The sequence below is a fragment of the Protomyctophum bolini genome (assembly GCF_963924005.1).
Source record: "Protomyctophum bolini genome assembly, chromosome: 7".
In the NCBI taxonomy this organism is placed as follows: domain Eukaryota; kingdom Metazoa; phylum Chordata; class Actinopteri; order Myctophiformes; family Myctophidae; genus Protomyctophum; species Protomyctophum bolini.
Window position 1 is genome coordinate 22,998,994 of NC_137868.1, and position 14,449 is coordinate 23,013,442.

A 14,449-nucleotide genomic window follows, 5' to 3' on the forward strand; every position below is an offset into this window, starting at 1 on the left:
CATACAGTAGCAACTGACCATGGTTTAAACTAAAGTCTGCAAGACACCTGAATAAAAGCACCAGAGGGCAGGCAGAGTATTGTAAAGTCTTATTTATACTTTGCTGAACGCTCGCTAGTGTTTGCATGCTTAAATCGGCCAAACTACAACCTCATCGCATTGTGAGCATGTAGATCAGCTATTTTGGGCATGTGACATCGTCATATAGTGACATTTATGTAAATCTGGCTCAAGGGATGTTTACATTTTGAATTGAAATGTATTTGACAATAAATGAAATATATGTCAGATTCAGACAAATGTTTCCTCATAAACTCACGGAAACAAATGAGAGAAGGAAAGTGACTTCAGTGAATTTCAGACCAGCTGAGGCTGAGCAATAAGTTGCACTTAACTCAAAACATCTATCAAGAACTCCTTTCTAGGTATCATAACTATAATCCATCATAATCTATACGGAATTAGCAGTCAAATGCATAAACCCGACATTATCACTTAAGAAAATACTGTTTCATAACTATGCTTGTCAACAATATGTGACCCATTCAGCTCACTCCACATTGATTATTGTGCAAGATTTATCTATTCTAGGCTGTAATGTATCATTATAAACACATTATTTAAGTGTGATCATGCAATGAAAGCAACATCAAATCAATGCGATGTTACAGTAAAATTGTGGCTACTGAAAATGCTGGTGATTTATTACAGTATTCAAATACCACTTGCTTGTTCAATGAATATTCCATGATAATTCACTTGGCATAGTTGATTCCCAACTGTGTCAAGTTTTGCACCAGCTTGCTACAACTGTCACTGTTTTCTGATTTGTTTTCAGAATTATAATTCCCATGATCCCATCTGTTGTACCTAGATCTACCAGCACCAATATTTGATTTATACTGTACTCTTTTGTTATCAACATATCATTCAAAACATTTGTAAATGTATGAAATGAAAATGAAAGAAAATGTCCATGTTTTCCCTGACTGCAAGATTCCTCAACTCTTCTGTAGGACAATATTGCTTTAATGGGTCCACCTTAATGCAGGGACGAGGCTTTAATGGGTCCACCTAATGCAGGGACGAGGGTGGGGGGGAGGGGGGAAGGGTCATAGTGTGATTTTAAAAATTCAAATTAATGTCCCAGAATTCTGGAGGGGCTTTCTCTGTGGCTGTTTCTCCAATATCCACCCGTTTGTTCTGGTATGGAGGTGCTGTCGCCTGCCCTCCATCCACTGAATGGACTAAAGCTGAGGAAAGGTATAGAAGGACAACATATCTGTAAGTGTAACACTTACCTGGGTCTTGACCAACGGCCTTCCCTCACAGCCTTGGTCAGCGAATTCGTTTTTGCCTCTGTCTGTCTACAGAATGTTTTTCAAATCACACTCATGGTGGTGCTATAACAGGCTATCCTACTCATGGTGGTGCTACAGTATAACAGGATATCCTACTCATGGTGGTGCTATAACAGGCTATCCTGACACTCAGCCCCAAATTGTATTTAACTTACACAATGTACGTGTCACAATGTGTCACAAATGCTACAAATGTCACTGGTTGTTGCAAACATGATTTCCCCACCACCAAATTAGACACAAGTCATGTGACAATGACCATCAAAAAACATTTTGTTACTCCATACCGTTTGCCTATATTTGCCTTCACATTTGGTGACAGGGCATCTTTTTTATCATGTCCCAGGGCCATGAAACATTTTGAGCCTGGGTGGCTTGGTTCCAGGCTTAAAATAATTAATATAAATATCTTCAGAAATCTCTATGGGTCCAGTAAGCAAAATGGCCACAACTGCTATGCTCTATCTATAGGGCACAGCAGTGGCAGCCATTTTTGGTTCCACAAATCGAAAGCCCATTCATTAAAATGAAGCGCCTTTATGCAAGGTGCTTTACATAGATTGCACATTACATTCACACACACACACACACACACACACACACACACACACACACACACACCAATGGCAGAGAAAACCATGCAAGGCACCAACCTGCTCATAGGGAGACATTTAGGTGAGCCCGGGATCGAACTGAGAACCTTCCGGTTCTCAAGTGGCCGCTCTACCCCTGAGCCACTGCCCCTGCCGCCCCTTATTCACTTCTCTGTTTACATAAAGGTTAAAATCTAACCGTTCTTTTCAACAAACAATTTATGTGCTATTCAAATTGAATGAACCGTAGGTAACAGGCCATTTTAGTTGTTTTAACTAGCAAATAATTAAATTACATATGTTGTGTTAATTTACACAAGTAATCCATCTCCACAAGTAAAAATGTAATTTCTCTTACTTGGTGTACAGGAAATAAGAGGCTCCTCCCACTGGCCATTTGGAAGGCACTTGATAACAGGGTTCTGTCTCTGCAGGAAGCCCTCCACACAATAGTAACGCACCTGTGTGTTGGTCTCATAACGTGGCCGCTTCCTACCAAATACCTTAGCATTTAGAACCTCTGGGGGTTCACCACAGGAAGCTAGTAGAAAACAAAGCGAGAATGTAAAACACCGAGGTGAGCATTTAGCAAGACACAAGATCTATACATTGACTTAAAACGAACTAAAAGGCTTGGTCAAATTCAAGTAATGCAGTAAAGCTTTGATTCTTAGATTTGAAATATTTACCAACATCACAGAAATTCTAACTCACATGTGCCCTTCTTGCAGGTGTAGGACAGATGATAGTTACATGGCACATCACTCCAGCGTCCTCCATCATGCCACACCATCACAGCACAGTCTTCACCAGACAGGAAGTAGCTGTCAGGTTGTCCCCTATACCACTTTTCATACAGCTATGTAGAAGAGAAGAGAAGATGAGAGGAGAGAAGAGAAGAGAAACTAATGCACTGAGTTTGCAGTATAATTAAGATAATTAACCAATTAAACTATATACTTAGTTGACCGGGTCCCCCAGGGCTATATACTTGGTCTGGTCCTTTTCCCCCACCTCTACACCAAATCTATTTGCTGAAAGCACATAGCACTGTGCGTTGTGAACAGGGGGGCAGTCAGACAGATATTTTGTGAAGCCACTGAGGAAATCGGGATTTCCTGGATTTCATATAATGGCCTGTTGTGGCGCTGTCATTGGGCCCATGTATTTGGGCCCAACTTCACCTAGACTGTATTACCTTAATAAACATGGTCATGAATACTTTCTGCTTCCAGTCACTAGTTTAAAGTCTCATTTCTAATGTCATAATATTCTTTTTGGAAAATGATGGTCCCATTTATTTAAAAAAATGACCGAAGTCGCGTATGTTCTGAGGGGCGTGGCTACCGTTACAGTCTATGATCAGGATTCCCCACCCACTCGAGTCAAAATAAAAACCAACTAAGAAGAAGGGGGGAAGTCCCGCCTCGTTGTCTGGGCCAGCCAATGGGCCAGCTGGGCCCAAACGGATCTAGAAAGATGGTGATTTACAATTCAAGGACTGATAGGCTTCATTTTACGTTCATGTTAGACCCGGGGAACGCTTTGTCCATATTTTTTACAGTCTATGGTTGTGACATTGAGAGCTAGGCTCCAAGTGGAAGTATTTGTGAGTCAGACACACTCACCAGAGGGTTCCCGTCGGACCAACGGAAATCTCCCTCTATGGTTCTGTCATTTAACCCAATCCACTGGTATTCTTTGTAGTTGTCTAGAAATAGACAGATGAAAGGAGAGAATGAAGAAACAAGTGTGTGGTAAGACTGTAATATATAGAACATAAATATATGTTTTATCTTTATAAATGCGAAATGTTGTGCCATCAATCAATCATTACCCAAGTACTTGAAAATAACTATACACTTTTGCACATACTATGCATGGAAGCTTTACAATACAAACCATAACAGCCACCCGCAGAAATGCCAAAGCACCATTCAAACCACCAAAGGAATGCAAGATAATTATCTCATTGCCAGTGAGAAACGAGACATAAAACATAATTGTTGTGTCTGCTATAGACCACACACCTTTTAGTGTTGTACTACAAAGAAACCTAACACAATCCCTGACAAAATGTCTCACAGATAACTTGGGTTAACTTATTATACAGGATCAAGTAGGAAATGTGTTTGTGAGGGTGGCATGGACCTGCAGGTAGCTACTGCAGGACCTTTATCAAGTAACATTCCACTGAGCAGCATGAGATCCTCAGATAGGTAGGTATACATACATATATACATTCATGAGTGTGTATGTGTGTGTGTGTGTGTGTGTGTGTGTGTGTGTGTGTGTGTGTGTGTGTGTGTGTGTGTGTGTGTGTGCGTGCGTGGTAATGACTTTTTAAATAATGAATGTGAAACACTTTTTGTCAATCATTGTACCATTGATGAAGTCCTGCTCCTCAGGGCCATTGACAGACACCAGATGACCTCCACACATGCGACAGTGCTGCTCAGCTACCTCCCAGCTCTGTCGCTTGGTAAAGTGACGGTAACAGAAGCTTTGGAACTTCTCCCAGCCTGGCTCACATGCCTCCAGCTCTAAGGTACAGTAGGTAGGAAGAAAGAGAGGAATACAGAAGACAGTACCGGCGCGAGCACATTTTAGTTGGGAGTGCTAAGGGGGAACTTGACTGCTGCTTGTCACGCGTGAAGACCGTGAAAATATTCGTAGGCTACACCTAGCTTCTACTTGACCAAAACGACAATTGCGCAGGCGAGAATCAGCGACTGTTCATGAATATGGGCAAACACATGTTATAAATATGCATGCTGCAATGTCTGCGGTAGGTCTGTCACTTTTTCCCAGAATCAAGTTGGAAAGAATTCAAACTTTTATGTAATCTGAATTATAAACAGCCCCATAACCCCATGCCTCATAATCACAATCGATCCCAAAACTATTCTAGTTATTAGGTTGGATAGTTGTTAATACATATTGCCTGGGGGGGGGGGGTCCTATTAATAATAGGACCAGCTAATGTCACACAGTGGAACAATACATTTTATTCAATGAAAATGTTTGAACATTGATTTCTTGGGGTTGTTACGGGGGTGCTATGCAGGTTCTATGCATTCTTAGGAGTCTAAGCCTATGAATACGGAAGACAGAGAAAAGGTGAGCGTGAGAGAGAACATTACAGGGGAAAGAGAAAGTAAGTCCAGTCAGTTGTTAAGACGTGTTATATCCACTTCAGTCAAATCAGGGACATTTTTTATTAAGATTTAGGTTAAAGAAAGATAATGACAATACTGCACCTATTTGGCAAAAGTCTCCTCCATAGCTGGCCAGGCAAAGGCATCTTGTTAAACCCTCATCCACACAAGTGCCTCCATTCAAGCAAGGGCTTTCAGAACAGGAATCTAAAGCATAATAATGTTACTTTAAACATATTATGAGAGGGCAGTCTGGGCAGTTAGTAAATGTACTCCAAAGGATACATATGTTCCACAATGTTTGTTGCTACTTGAATTTATCTCAGCTTCTCAAACTATATCATTGATAAGTTAGTTATATCTTAGAAAAACTGAATGATGAACACAATGGAATAACAGCCTTCAAATGCTCCCTTTGAAGGCTCCCTTTGCATGTTACTACAGCTATTTGCCACTGGAGGGAGCCATGACCTAATTTTAGTAGCCTACCAATTTTCCTATACAAACTACTACAGCATTGACAACTATCAATCTCTAGAAGATGTTTCAGATCAATAAAGCAATACCTGACTTGATAGTTATATTGATTATATGATGCGTAGCCTGCAGAGTTAGTTCAGGCAGACATACTCAAGGGGGTTCATGCCATGCTCAAAGGCGCATACTATACTCAAGGGGTTAACGCTGCATTACTATGTGGGTGTATAAGCGTGTGCAAGTCCCACACATCAATTACTGATGTGGCAGTCAGCTGACCAATTGGGCGGGCTACTTAAACTCACGAGTCTGCATGCTCTTCCTGCCTTCCTCTGCATATGGTTCCTGGTTATGTGATGTTTGCTCCCACCACCACCGGTGGGCTCTGTTATTTATGCTCCCCATGGTGGTTTTATTGTATATCTATCTCCCTGCTCTTAATGTTTTACGATGGTGATGCCGAAGGTGATGCCGAGCAGGGAGAAAATTCAGCAGAGCCGAACGCCAAGTCTAATATTGTATGAACACTTGTATTCTCATTCTCTAATAAATATTGGTTAAATCTATTCGTGAGTTGTCTGACTGAATTAATAATTATGTTCAAAGCTAATAGACATGGTGAATATTAGTATAATGTGTCCTGTGTCCTCACTAAGGTGTAGAGATAAAAAGAGAAGCTGTTACTGTACAATATGCACTATGACCTTTTCTTTTTCAATATTATGTTCAGGCTGAGTCATAAATATCCAGCTGATCAAGCATATGATGTGTATCACAATAAATCATGTTGAGATCATGCTGCGTGTTTGTCTCCCAGGATTAACCCCAGGAAACTAATCCATCTGCTCTACTGAGTCAACAAATGTTAATTAGGCAGTATGGAAGGAAAACCAAAATCCTCACCAAAATAGTGAAGTAAGATTTACTGCCACATGTGCACAAATGTAACAATATGTATGATGCATTAATGTATTACCTGAAACACCCCCCTGTCTCACAACAGATGATCTGCTAGCAGGCAGTGAAGCAGCAGTGGCTGCTGCTGACCTCTTCTCTTCAAAATCCTCAGTGTGATCCACTGGTTGTTCTGTTGGTGCTGGTGTGGTGGGGCTCTCTGCAGTGACCTCTTCTTCTTCAGTAACGGGTAGTGGTGATTCTTCAGTAATGAGTGCTTGTTCACTAACAGGTGATTCTTCAGTAATGGGTAGTTCTTCAGTAACAGGTAATTCTTCAGTAATGAGTGCTTCTTCACTAACAGGTGATTCTTCAGTAATGGGTAGTTCTTCAGTAACAGGTGATTCTTCAGTAATGAGTGCTTCTTCACTAATAGGTGATTCTTCAGTAATGGGTAGTTCTTCAGTAACAGGTAATTCTTCCGTAATGTATGATTCTTCACTAACAGGTGATTCTTCAGTAACAGGTGATTCTTCAGTAACAGGTGATTCTTCAGTAATGGGTAGTTCTTCAGTAACAGGTGATTCTTCAGTAATGTATGATTCTTCACTAGCAGGTGATTCTTCTGTAATGGGTAGTTCTTCAGTAACACCTGGTTCTTCAGTTATGGGTAAATCTTCTGTAACAGCTGGTTCTTCAGTAATGGGTGGTTCTTCAGTAACAGCTGGAATGGGTGGTTCTTCACTGTAACCCAGATCTGAGCGAGATTCCTGTGGTACAGTGGGGGAAGGCTCTAGCCCCCAGCTAGGGGTTAAGGTCATGGCAGGGAGCAGTGTGATCTCTATTGCAGTAGAGGGTGTATCAGTGCCAGACTCAGTCTCACTTCCATCTATGCCGTTGACCCCTGAGCTCTCACTTGATTCAGCTGACCCTTCACCTGATTCAGCATGCTCATCTCCAGAGTCTGGCTCTTTGTGTTCCTTCCCACTCCCCTCACTTTCACTATATCCACTCTCCTCGACATTTAGTAGCTCAGGGCTTCCACCTAATACCTCCTTCTCTACTTTCACCAGGACTACTTCCACAGGGTAGATGTCAGATGACGTGCCGCTTTCTGGGATAATAGTGACATGCTCACCTTGGGAGCTCACTTCTACTCCAGGAGGAAACAAGGTCACAAGTTCACTGGGGTCTGACTCATAGGTGACAGTGATGGTTTCTTCTGTTGCTATGTCTGTTGGGTTAGTGGCAACATCTGGTTCCATTTCACTGTGCTCAACCAGGGTGGAGGATTCTATTGTTTCACCTGATGCTTGAGTGGGGTAGTAACCTGTAATGAAAGAAGTTGTGTTGCAAATGTAAACATATCCAGTGTAAAGTAAAATAACAATTTCTCACAGTCAAAGTCTGCACAGTAATGTCCTGAGTGTTAATTGAACTAACTAAAATGGACCATTATGGTTCTATCTGTATTTTTACGCTCTTAAGATTCCGCTGTGTAAAGCAATAAAATCACCAATAGAGTGATCAAATATGACAAACTGTAAAACTACTCAATATAGTACTAGTAAGTGGATTAGCATTTCTATTCTCAATTCTTACTGTGAGTACATAATTGCAATCTATGTACTCACTGTATTCAGACGTAGGGATCAGTCCAGAGCTGGCATCGTGGTCTGGGCTTATATGATCCCCTGTGTCTTCAGTAGCAGTGACAGATGAATGCAGCAAGTCTGTGTCTTCATCTGGGCTAAGATCCACACTCGGCTCCCCAGAATGCTCCTCTGTTAGAAGGTGGTCTGGTGGTGTAGTGATATCAAGGTATGGGATCAAAGTGGCTGTGTGGGTGTCTAGTTCCTCTTCAGTAGCTGCTACTGGTGTCTCCTCCGCGCCAACAGTAATAGCCTCATCTGGGCTTCCTGAAGCATCATAACTTTCAGTGGTATGCTCCAGATGGTCATCTACAGTGTGATCCTCTTCCCCACTTCCTTGTGGGGAGATGTCATACAGTTCAGTTGTGCCAGCTCCAGGTGTTGTATTAATATCGGCTGTTTCCATGTGAGACTCTGGTGGTTCACCACTCTCACCACTCTCTTCTCCGTCCTTCTCCTCCCAGGTGTCCTTGGTTGTCACCTGGCTGGGAATGACCTCCTGCAAAGGATTAGTCTGGGAAACAATGTTCTGGCCAATGTCCTCTGGTTCTGTGGCCATGAAATCCTTGGTGGATTCTGTGTACGGTCCACTATTGCCTGGAATAATCCATAAAGAAGAAGAAAGTTATTTGTCAGTATTCAAGGTCTGATGTCTGATCTCTTGCTGCTAATCTGGGATGAACACCATTTTGGATATAATCTGGACTAGAAAAGTGTGCACCTCAAGAGAACAAATCTCCACCAGGCAGGGTTGCCTAGTCAGGGCTTTACACATTTGTGTGGCCCTATGGGCAGAAGTACTTCTGAAGGTCCGCTCTATAGAGGCCACTCAACATGTGATTACATGATATAATGGCTTTTTTGCAAGAAGTAGGCCCTTCTCAATACATTTTTGAAGCCAGTATGGAATATAAAAACACTTCATGGGAGTGAAATTGGTATTGGCTCTGTGTTGTTTGGAGACTCCTCATAATGTGGCATAGCAGAATGGTGTGAGAGACACAGACCCCAGTTGCCCCAGGTTCAATTCCAGGCCTGGCCAGCAAGGTGTCCTTGAGCAAGACACCTAACCCTTAACTGATCTGCGTTCCTTGTGGGCAGAAATCAGCTGGGTTGAGCTGAAACCAAATTTTACCACAGGAGCATGTTGTAGGTCAATGCTATTATAATTATAGACAAACTAAATGGAAGAGGCTGGTATCTGTGCATAATATGGATATATCACAGAACTAGAAAAGTGTGCAATGCAATTCAAATGTGGGGTAGGTAAGGTAGATCGGGTCAGGTTTTTTTTTAATAAAATAGGCCCGTCCCACAAACTTTGGAAGGGAATCATAGCTTAATGGAATATGAAAAAATTGAATTATTCATTGCACTACGATAATGTGTAATAATTTGTGTAGAAGTAGAAAACAGTGTATTTTGAAGAAAATGCTAAATGTAGTTAGGTGGAAATGGCCATGGCCTATATTGTGTCTTGACTACATAAAAGTACCTGCTAATACCACCTAATTGTCAGAAGTTAGAACATTGTCAGTCAGCATAAGAAATTCAATTCAACTATTGCAGCTATAAACAGCAGTAATGTTCTCTTACTCCGGAAACAGTAGACGTCATGTAGAGAATGGGCTTCGGGGAAACCTGTCTGGTTGCTGTAGCGATAGACAGTTTTGACCCCAGGCTCACCCCCACCACAGCGCTCTCTTGGGGTGACGATAGGGTACCGCACACTTCCATCTGCCAACCACCCCGGACTGCAGTGGTTCAGGCCGTCATTCCAGGCAGCATACAGTTGACCTGTAGTAGCAAGCTCAGCCCCCTCAGACTGACAATAATCCTTTGCTTCCCATAGGGTGAAACGCTGGGGTACGGATCCATGGAACACTTCCCCTAATGAAAATGGGGATACTTTGCATTGCAATGATCTGAGGCTTGAGTAATGCATGTACTGTACTAAATGATTATGCTAATTTGTTTGTTATTACAATTATTCCATCGATTTATTTGTTGTATTCTGGCTAATCTGTTAAAATCAGGGTGTGATCAAAAGTTACATTTGTGATGTTCATTACCGTCAATATTCTCTACATAACAGTACACATCGTACAGCTCATCGGGCTCCAACAACCCATAGTTCCTCACTCCTGGCAGTCCATCCATGTCTCCAAAGCAACCTTCTCTTGGCATTTGTATTGGATATCTATAGTGGAAATGATGATGCACACCATTAAAACACCAAGAGTTCTATTGCATGATACTCCATGTTATTCAGCTTATCACAAAATCCACTTACTGTATGAGAACAAATTGACATGAACTACCCACTTAACCATGCAATGGAATTACTTTATCTGTGTATTGTCATTACAATGTTGAACTAAAGACATTTCAAACTCAGTTATCAAGTGGCAGAGTGGCTCTCTCAGTCCTCCTTATCAGGCACATGAGGATGGTACTTTAGCCACTCACTACTAGACGCCTTACCTCACTGAATGGTCTGAGAGCCACCCTGCATCACATTGCTCATATCCACTCTGGTATGCTGCCAGAAGCTGCTCTGGGGTCGCAATTTGAGCCCCAATATCCTCACAGGCCTTTTTAGCATGTTCAAAGGTGAAGGCATACCGACTTGAAGCATCGCGATAGTGGAACACCACCCCTGTTAACACAAACCCAGAATAGTATGCATTCTGGATGTATATGTGAATAATACAGTTATAATAAAATTACAGCACATCAAAAAATGTTGATCGGCTGCAGGACTAAGAAATAGAATTGAAACTGCTTAAACAATCCATGCCAGTACACTACAATAGAAACTCAGACCAGTTGCCAGCGTTTCTATTTTATTATTTTTTTAAGAAAAAAATTTACGTCCTGGCACAGGGGGTTATAGTGCTTAAAACGTAACCTGTCGTTCCTTGGCTTGGATTGGGTTAAGAAAGGGTGAACACCCAAATGTACCAAGGTCAACTACTTTGCAGTGTGCCGATTTTGTTTCCGTTTTCAATAATAAAAGCTACACTACACATGAATTAAAAGAGACAAATGTTTCCCATTCCATGCTGCCTTCATCAGGGTTAAAAAAAAATATATAGGCAGCATGAACTGCAAATGAAGGGTTCATAATAAATAAATATATAACAAAATACCTGTAAGTCAATAATAAAACATAACAAAATGTATTTTAGTTAACCATACCAAAGTTGCACATTAAAGCTTAATTCTGTAAGTTGTATGTCTCTCTTGACCGAGAATTGTAACAGCGTCTGAATTATTTTACATCTGCTTTACATCTGTTTATTTAAAAAAAAAAATCAGGGTTAGGGTGCTAGACTAGATATTGTATTAACATACTCTATCATACAGTTTTATTAATTAAAATAAGTTCTACAGGATTATATCTTTAAGGAAATGTCTTTCTAACATTCAAATCCAGGATTATGCTTGTCATAAAGTTTTCAAACCACAGCAAAACAGTATACATCACAAAAATGCAGTGTAACACCCCCACCCCCGCAGTACAGTATACTGTATGTGTATGATACTGTGGTCTGTGGTTATACTGCAAGCAACAGATTTGTTTCTGATTTATTGGGTCACAAATGACTCTAGCCAGTGGATCTATAATCTATTGCTTGGAAAAGGTATGGAACAAGACAACCCATTCATCATAGTGGAGTGTGTATTGCATGATAAAGACAGAAATGTCAGAGGTACAGCATTGACTGTCTTTTGCAGGACACTTGACCTTGAGTCATTCACGTACTTCCATGACCAACACGACGTCACTTTTCACTCGTAGGCCTACTATATGCGTTGACCAGCACAGCAGATCTTAATTTAGTTAGCAACAGTAGCTGGATTTATCTAAACTGCATCTGTTATTGTTTCATATTCTGTTTTTACCTTGTATTTTGTCTTACGTTATATGGTATCTTGTTTTTATTGTTAAATGTCAACTCAGGGAGGATGAAACGTTGCATTGTTGTTTACTCTATATTTACACTGAATTCTGTAGATTTTTTTCTTTTTTTTCTTTTACTGTATTTGAATACCCTGGTCATTAATATTATACTGTCTGTAAATTAAGTGTGAGCCTGGATTGTCACTGGTAAGTGGAAAGGGAACACTACTTTTTAATGGAGAGTGTAGCATAAGATGTCATAAAAATGTACAGTAACAGTACCACAATATGCAATGTTATCTTTGTCATCACAATTGTGTGACAAAAGTATTGCATTACAACTGGAGATTGTTTGTAATTGTAAATGATTATCAATTGGTTACCTATATAGACCCATTTTTCTCTAACATGAGTATTCATAACAGCTCTGGAATAGGACAAGTTCATTGAATGTAACGCAAAGTAGGAAATTAGCAATACCACCAGCCCAACAGTGGTTTAGGAACTAAAATCTTCTTCAAGTGAATGGAAAAATGCTAACTACTGTAACTAAAAGTTTGCTTCTAACCTTCGCCCATAATCTCACCTTTGACCTTGACCTGTACCACATCATCAGCATCCTCTAGGCCCTGCTGCACCTCACAGCGATAGAAGCCTGTGTCGTTGTACATTAAACGGTCCAGTTGCAGAGTGAGATCGGCTGGGGAGTAGGCATAATTGAGCAGGAAGGCACGGTCTTTGTAGACCTCGTTGACTTTCACCCTGTCACCGCGGGCAACCAGAATCTCCATCTCACGGCCCTGGGTCAGGACACTCCATTTGACCCGTGGGAGTGTTAGGACGGCATGCCGGCCGCTTGTGGAGGGAGATGGCGGTGGGTGGGACAGAGAGACCAGGCAGGGTAATGTCAGTGAGTCCCCCAACACAGCTAACACGGGCCGGGTGGTGGGAATCGTCACATGGAGAAGTTTTGAATCATCTGGGGAGTTGAGATTGACAGGGTTAAATATTTTTACAGTTTCCCAAAATTTGTTTTATCGGCTAGTTTGGGTAGTTTTGCTACTTTTGCGTGACACTGTATATATATTTTTTTAAACATGAAAATGAAATATGGATATGAATAATCCTGCGTCGATGACAATGACAGGAGTTAAGTAGGAATACCCATTAAACAAAGGGCCAAAGGGCAACATGGGTCTTTAGTCACAGCTGAAATAAGTGCAGCTTACTTAATGAAAGCATAATGATGATAATATTATTTTGGGGTATTATATAATTATAATAATAATAATCATCATCATCATCATCATCATCATCATCATCATCATCATCATAATTAACCCCACGTCACACCAGGTTTTCCATACAGAGGAAACTTAAGCCTGGTTTTCATCCCAACTAACCAGTCACTATTCTAGAATTCTATAAATTGGTTTACGGTTGCTGATTATCAGTTGGTGCCGCTTTGTTTTTGTTCCCCCACATGAATGACAAATAAAATCTAATAATCTAATCTCACCAGTCATGCAATGAGTTGGAATAAAGCATAGATATACCTAACGATTGTTATACCAACTGAAACAAAACTATTATAGCAAACTAAACTAATTATGATGACACCTCTGGCCTCTGGTAATCATTTTGGAGAATGGGCTCCATTTGCAGGAAACTGCAAAAGATGAGACACTATGTTGGTCCTCTTGGGTGCATAACCTTGATTTCCTCCAGTAAAAGTCACACCCATGAAAAGGGCTTCCAGAGTGTGTGCGTCAGCAAAAACAACGGGTGATAGGAAATTATTAAATTGCACCCTGTACCCTTATAAGTCAGAGGTCACGTATGATTGATTTAATAGATTACTTGATGCAGGCGTCAGTGGCAGCGAGGAGGGAAGGAGAACAAGGTGTGTACCTGACTCTTGGTTGGCGGTAGAGGAGGACGGTAGGACGAGGAGACAGATGGCACACAGCAGCAGAGAGAGGAGCATGTCCAATCTGTGTTGAAAAGAGAGGGAGTTCATTAAGAGACAAAGCTCTACATGCATCGTCGCATTGCGATGTGCATGTGCTGTTGAGAAATGTAGCTATTTTCAACTTTTCACCTACGTATAAATATAATGACATATCCAATTTAGGGATGGATTATCTTATTTTTATTTTATAATCGATTAAACCGATTAGCTTTTTTAGCTAAAAAAAGTTACACCACAAAACGGACAAAGAAAAACCTCCAGAGTGCCCCAATAGTAGCACGAATGTTTGGAGCTACGGGTATGATTAAAAACAAAACATATTGATTGATGCTTAAAGCCATTTATCAAACTGGGAGTTTATTGCTGGATAGTGGCAAGGACTGACTTTCATCACACACCCAAAGTCAAAAACCATTGGTACTGCTGTTTTGGCTG

General features: G+C 41.0%; 1 protein-coding gene across 1 annotated transcript; it reads right to left on the reverse strand.

Moving 5' to 3' along the window:
* Positions 1-1,125: 1,125 nt before the first annotated feature.
* On the reverse strand, positions 1,126-14,032 carry bcan (brevican; the record flags this gene model as incomplete). The annotated part of the gene is made up of 13 exons (XM_080768241.1): positions 13,954-14,032; positions 12,629-13,021; positions 10,620-10,794; positions 10,208-10,335; positions 9,732-10,025; positions 8,118-8,732; positions 6,566-7,813; positions 5,215-5,319; positions 4,339-4,497; positions 3,583-3,665; positions 2,669-2,813; positions 2,313-2,495; positions 1,126-1,253 (listed from the first exon to the last, which is right to left on the reverse strand). The coding sequence occupies exons 1-13, from the start codon at positions 14,027-14,029 to the stop codon at positions 1,126-1,128; spliced, it is 3,732 nt and encodes a 1,243-aa protein (XP_080624367.1). The 5' UTR covers positions 14,030-14,032.
* Positions 14,033-14,449: the final 417 nt, after the last annotated feature.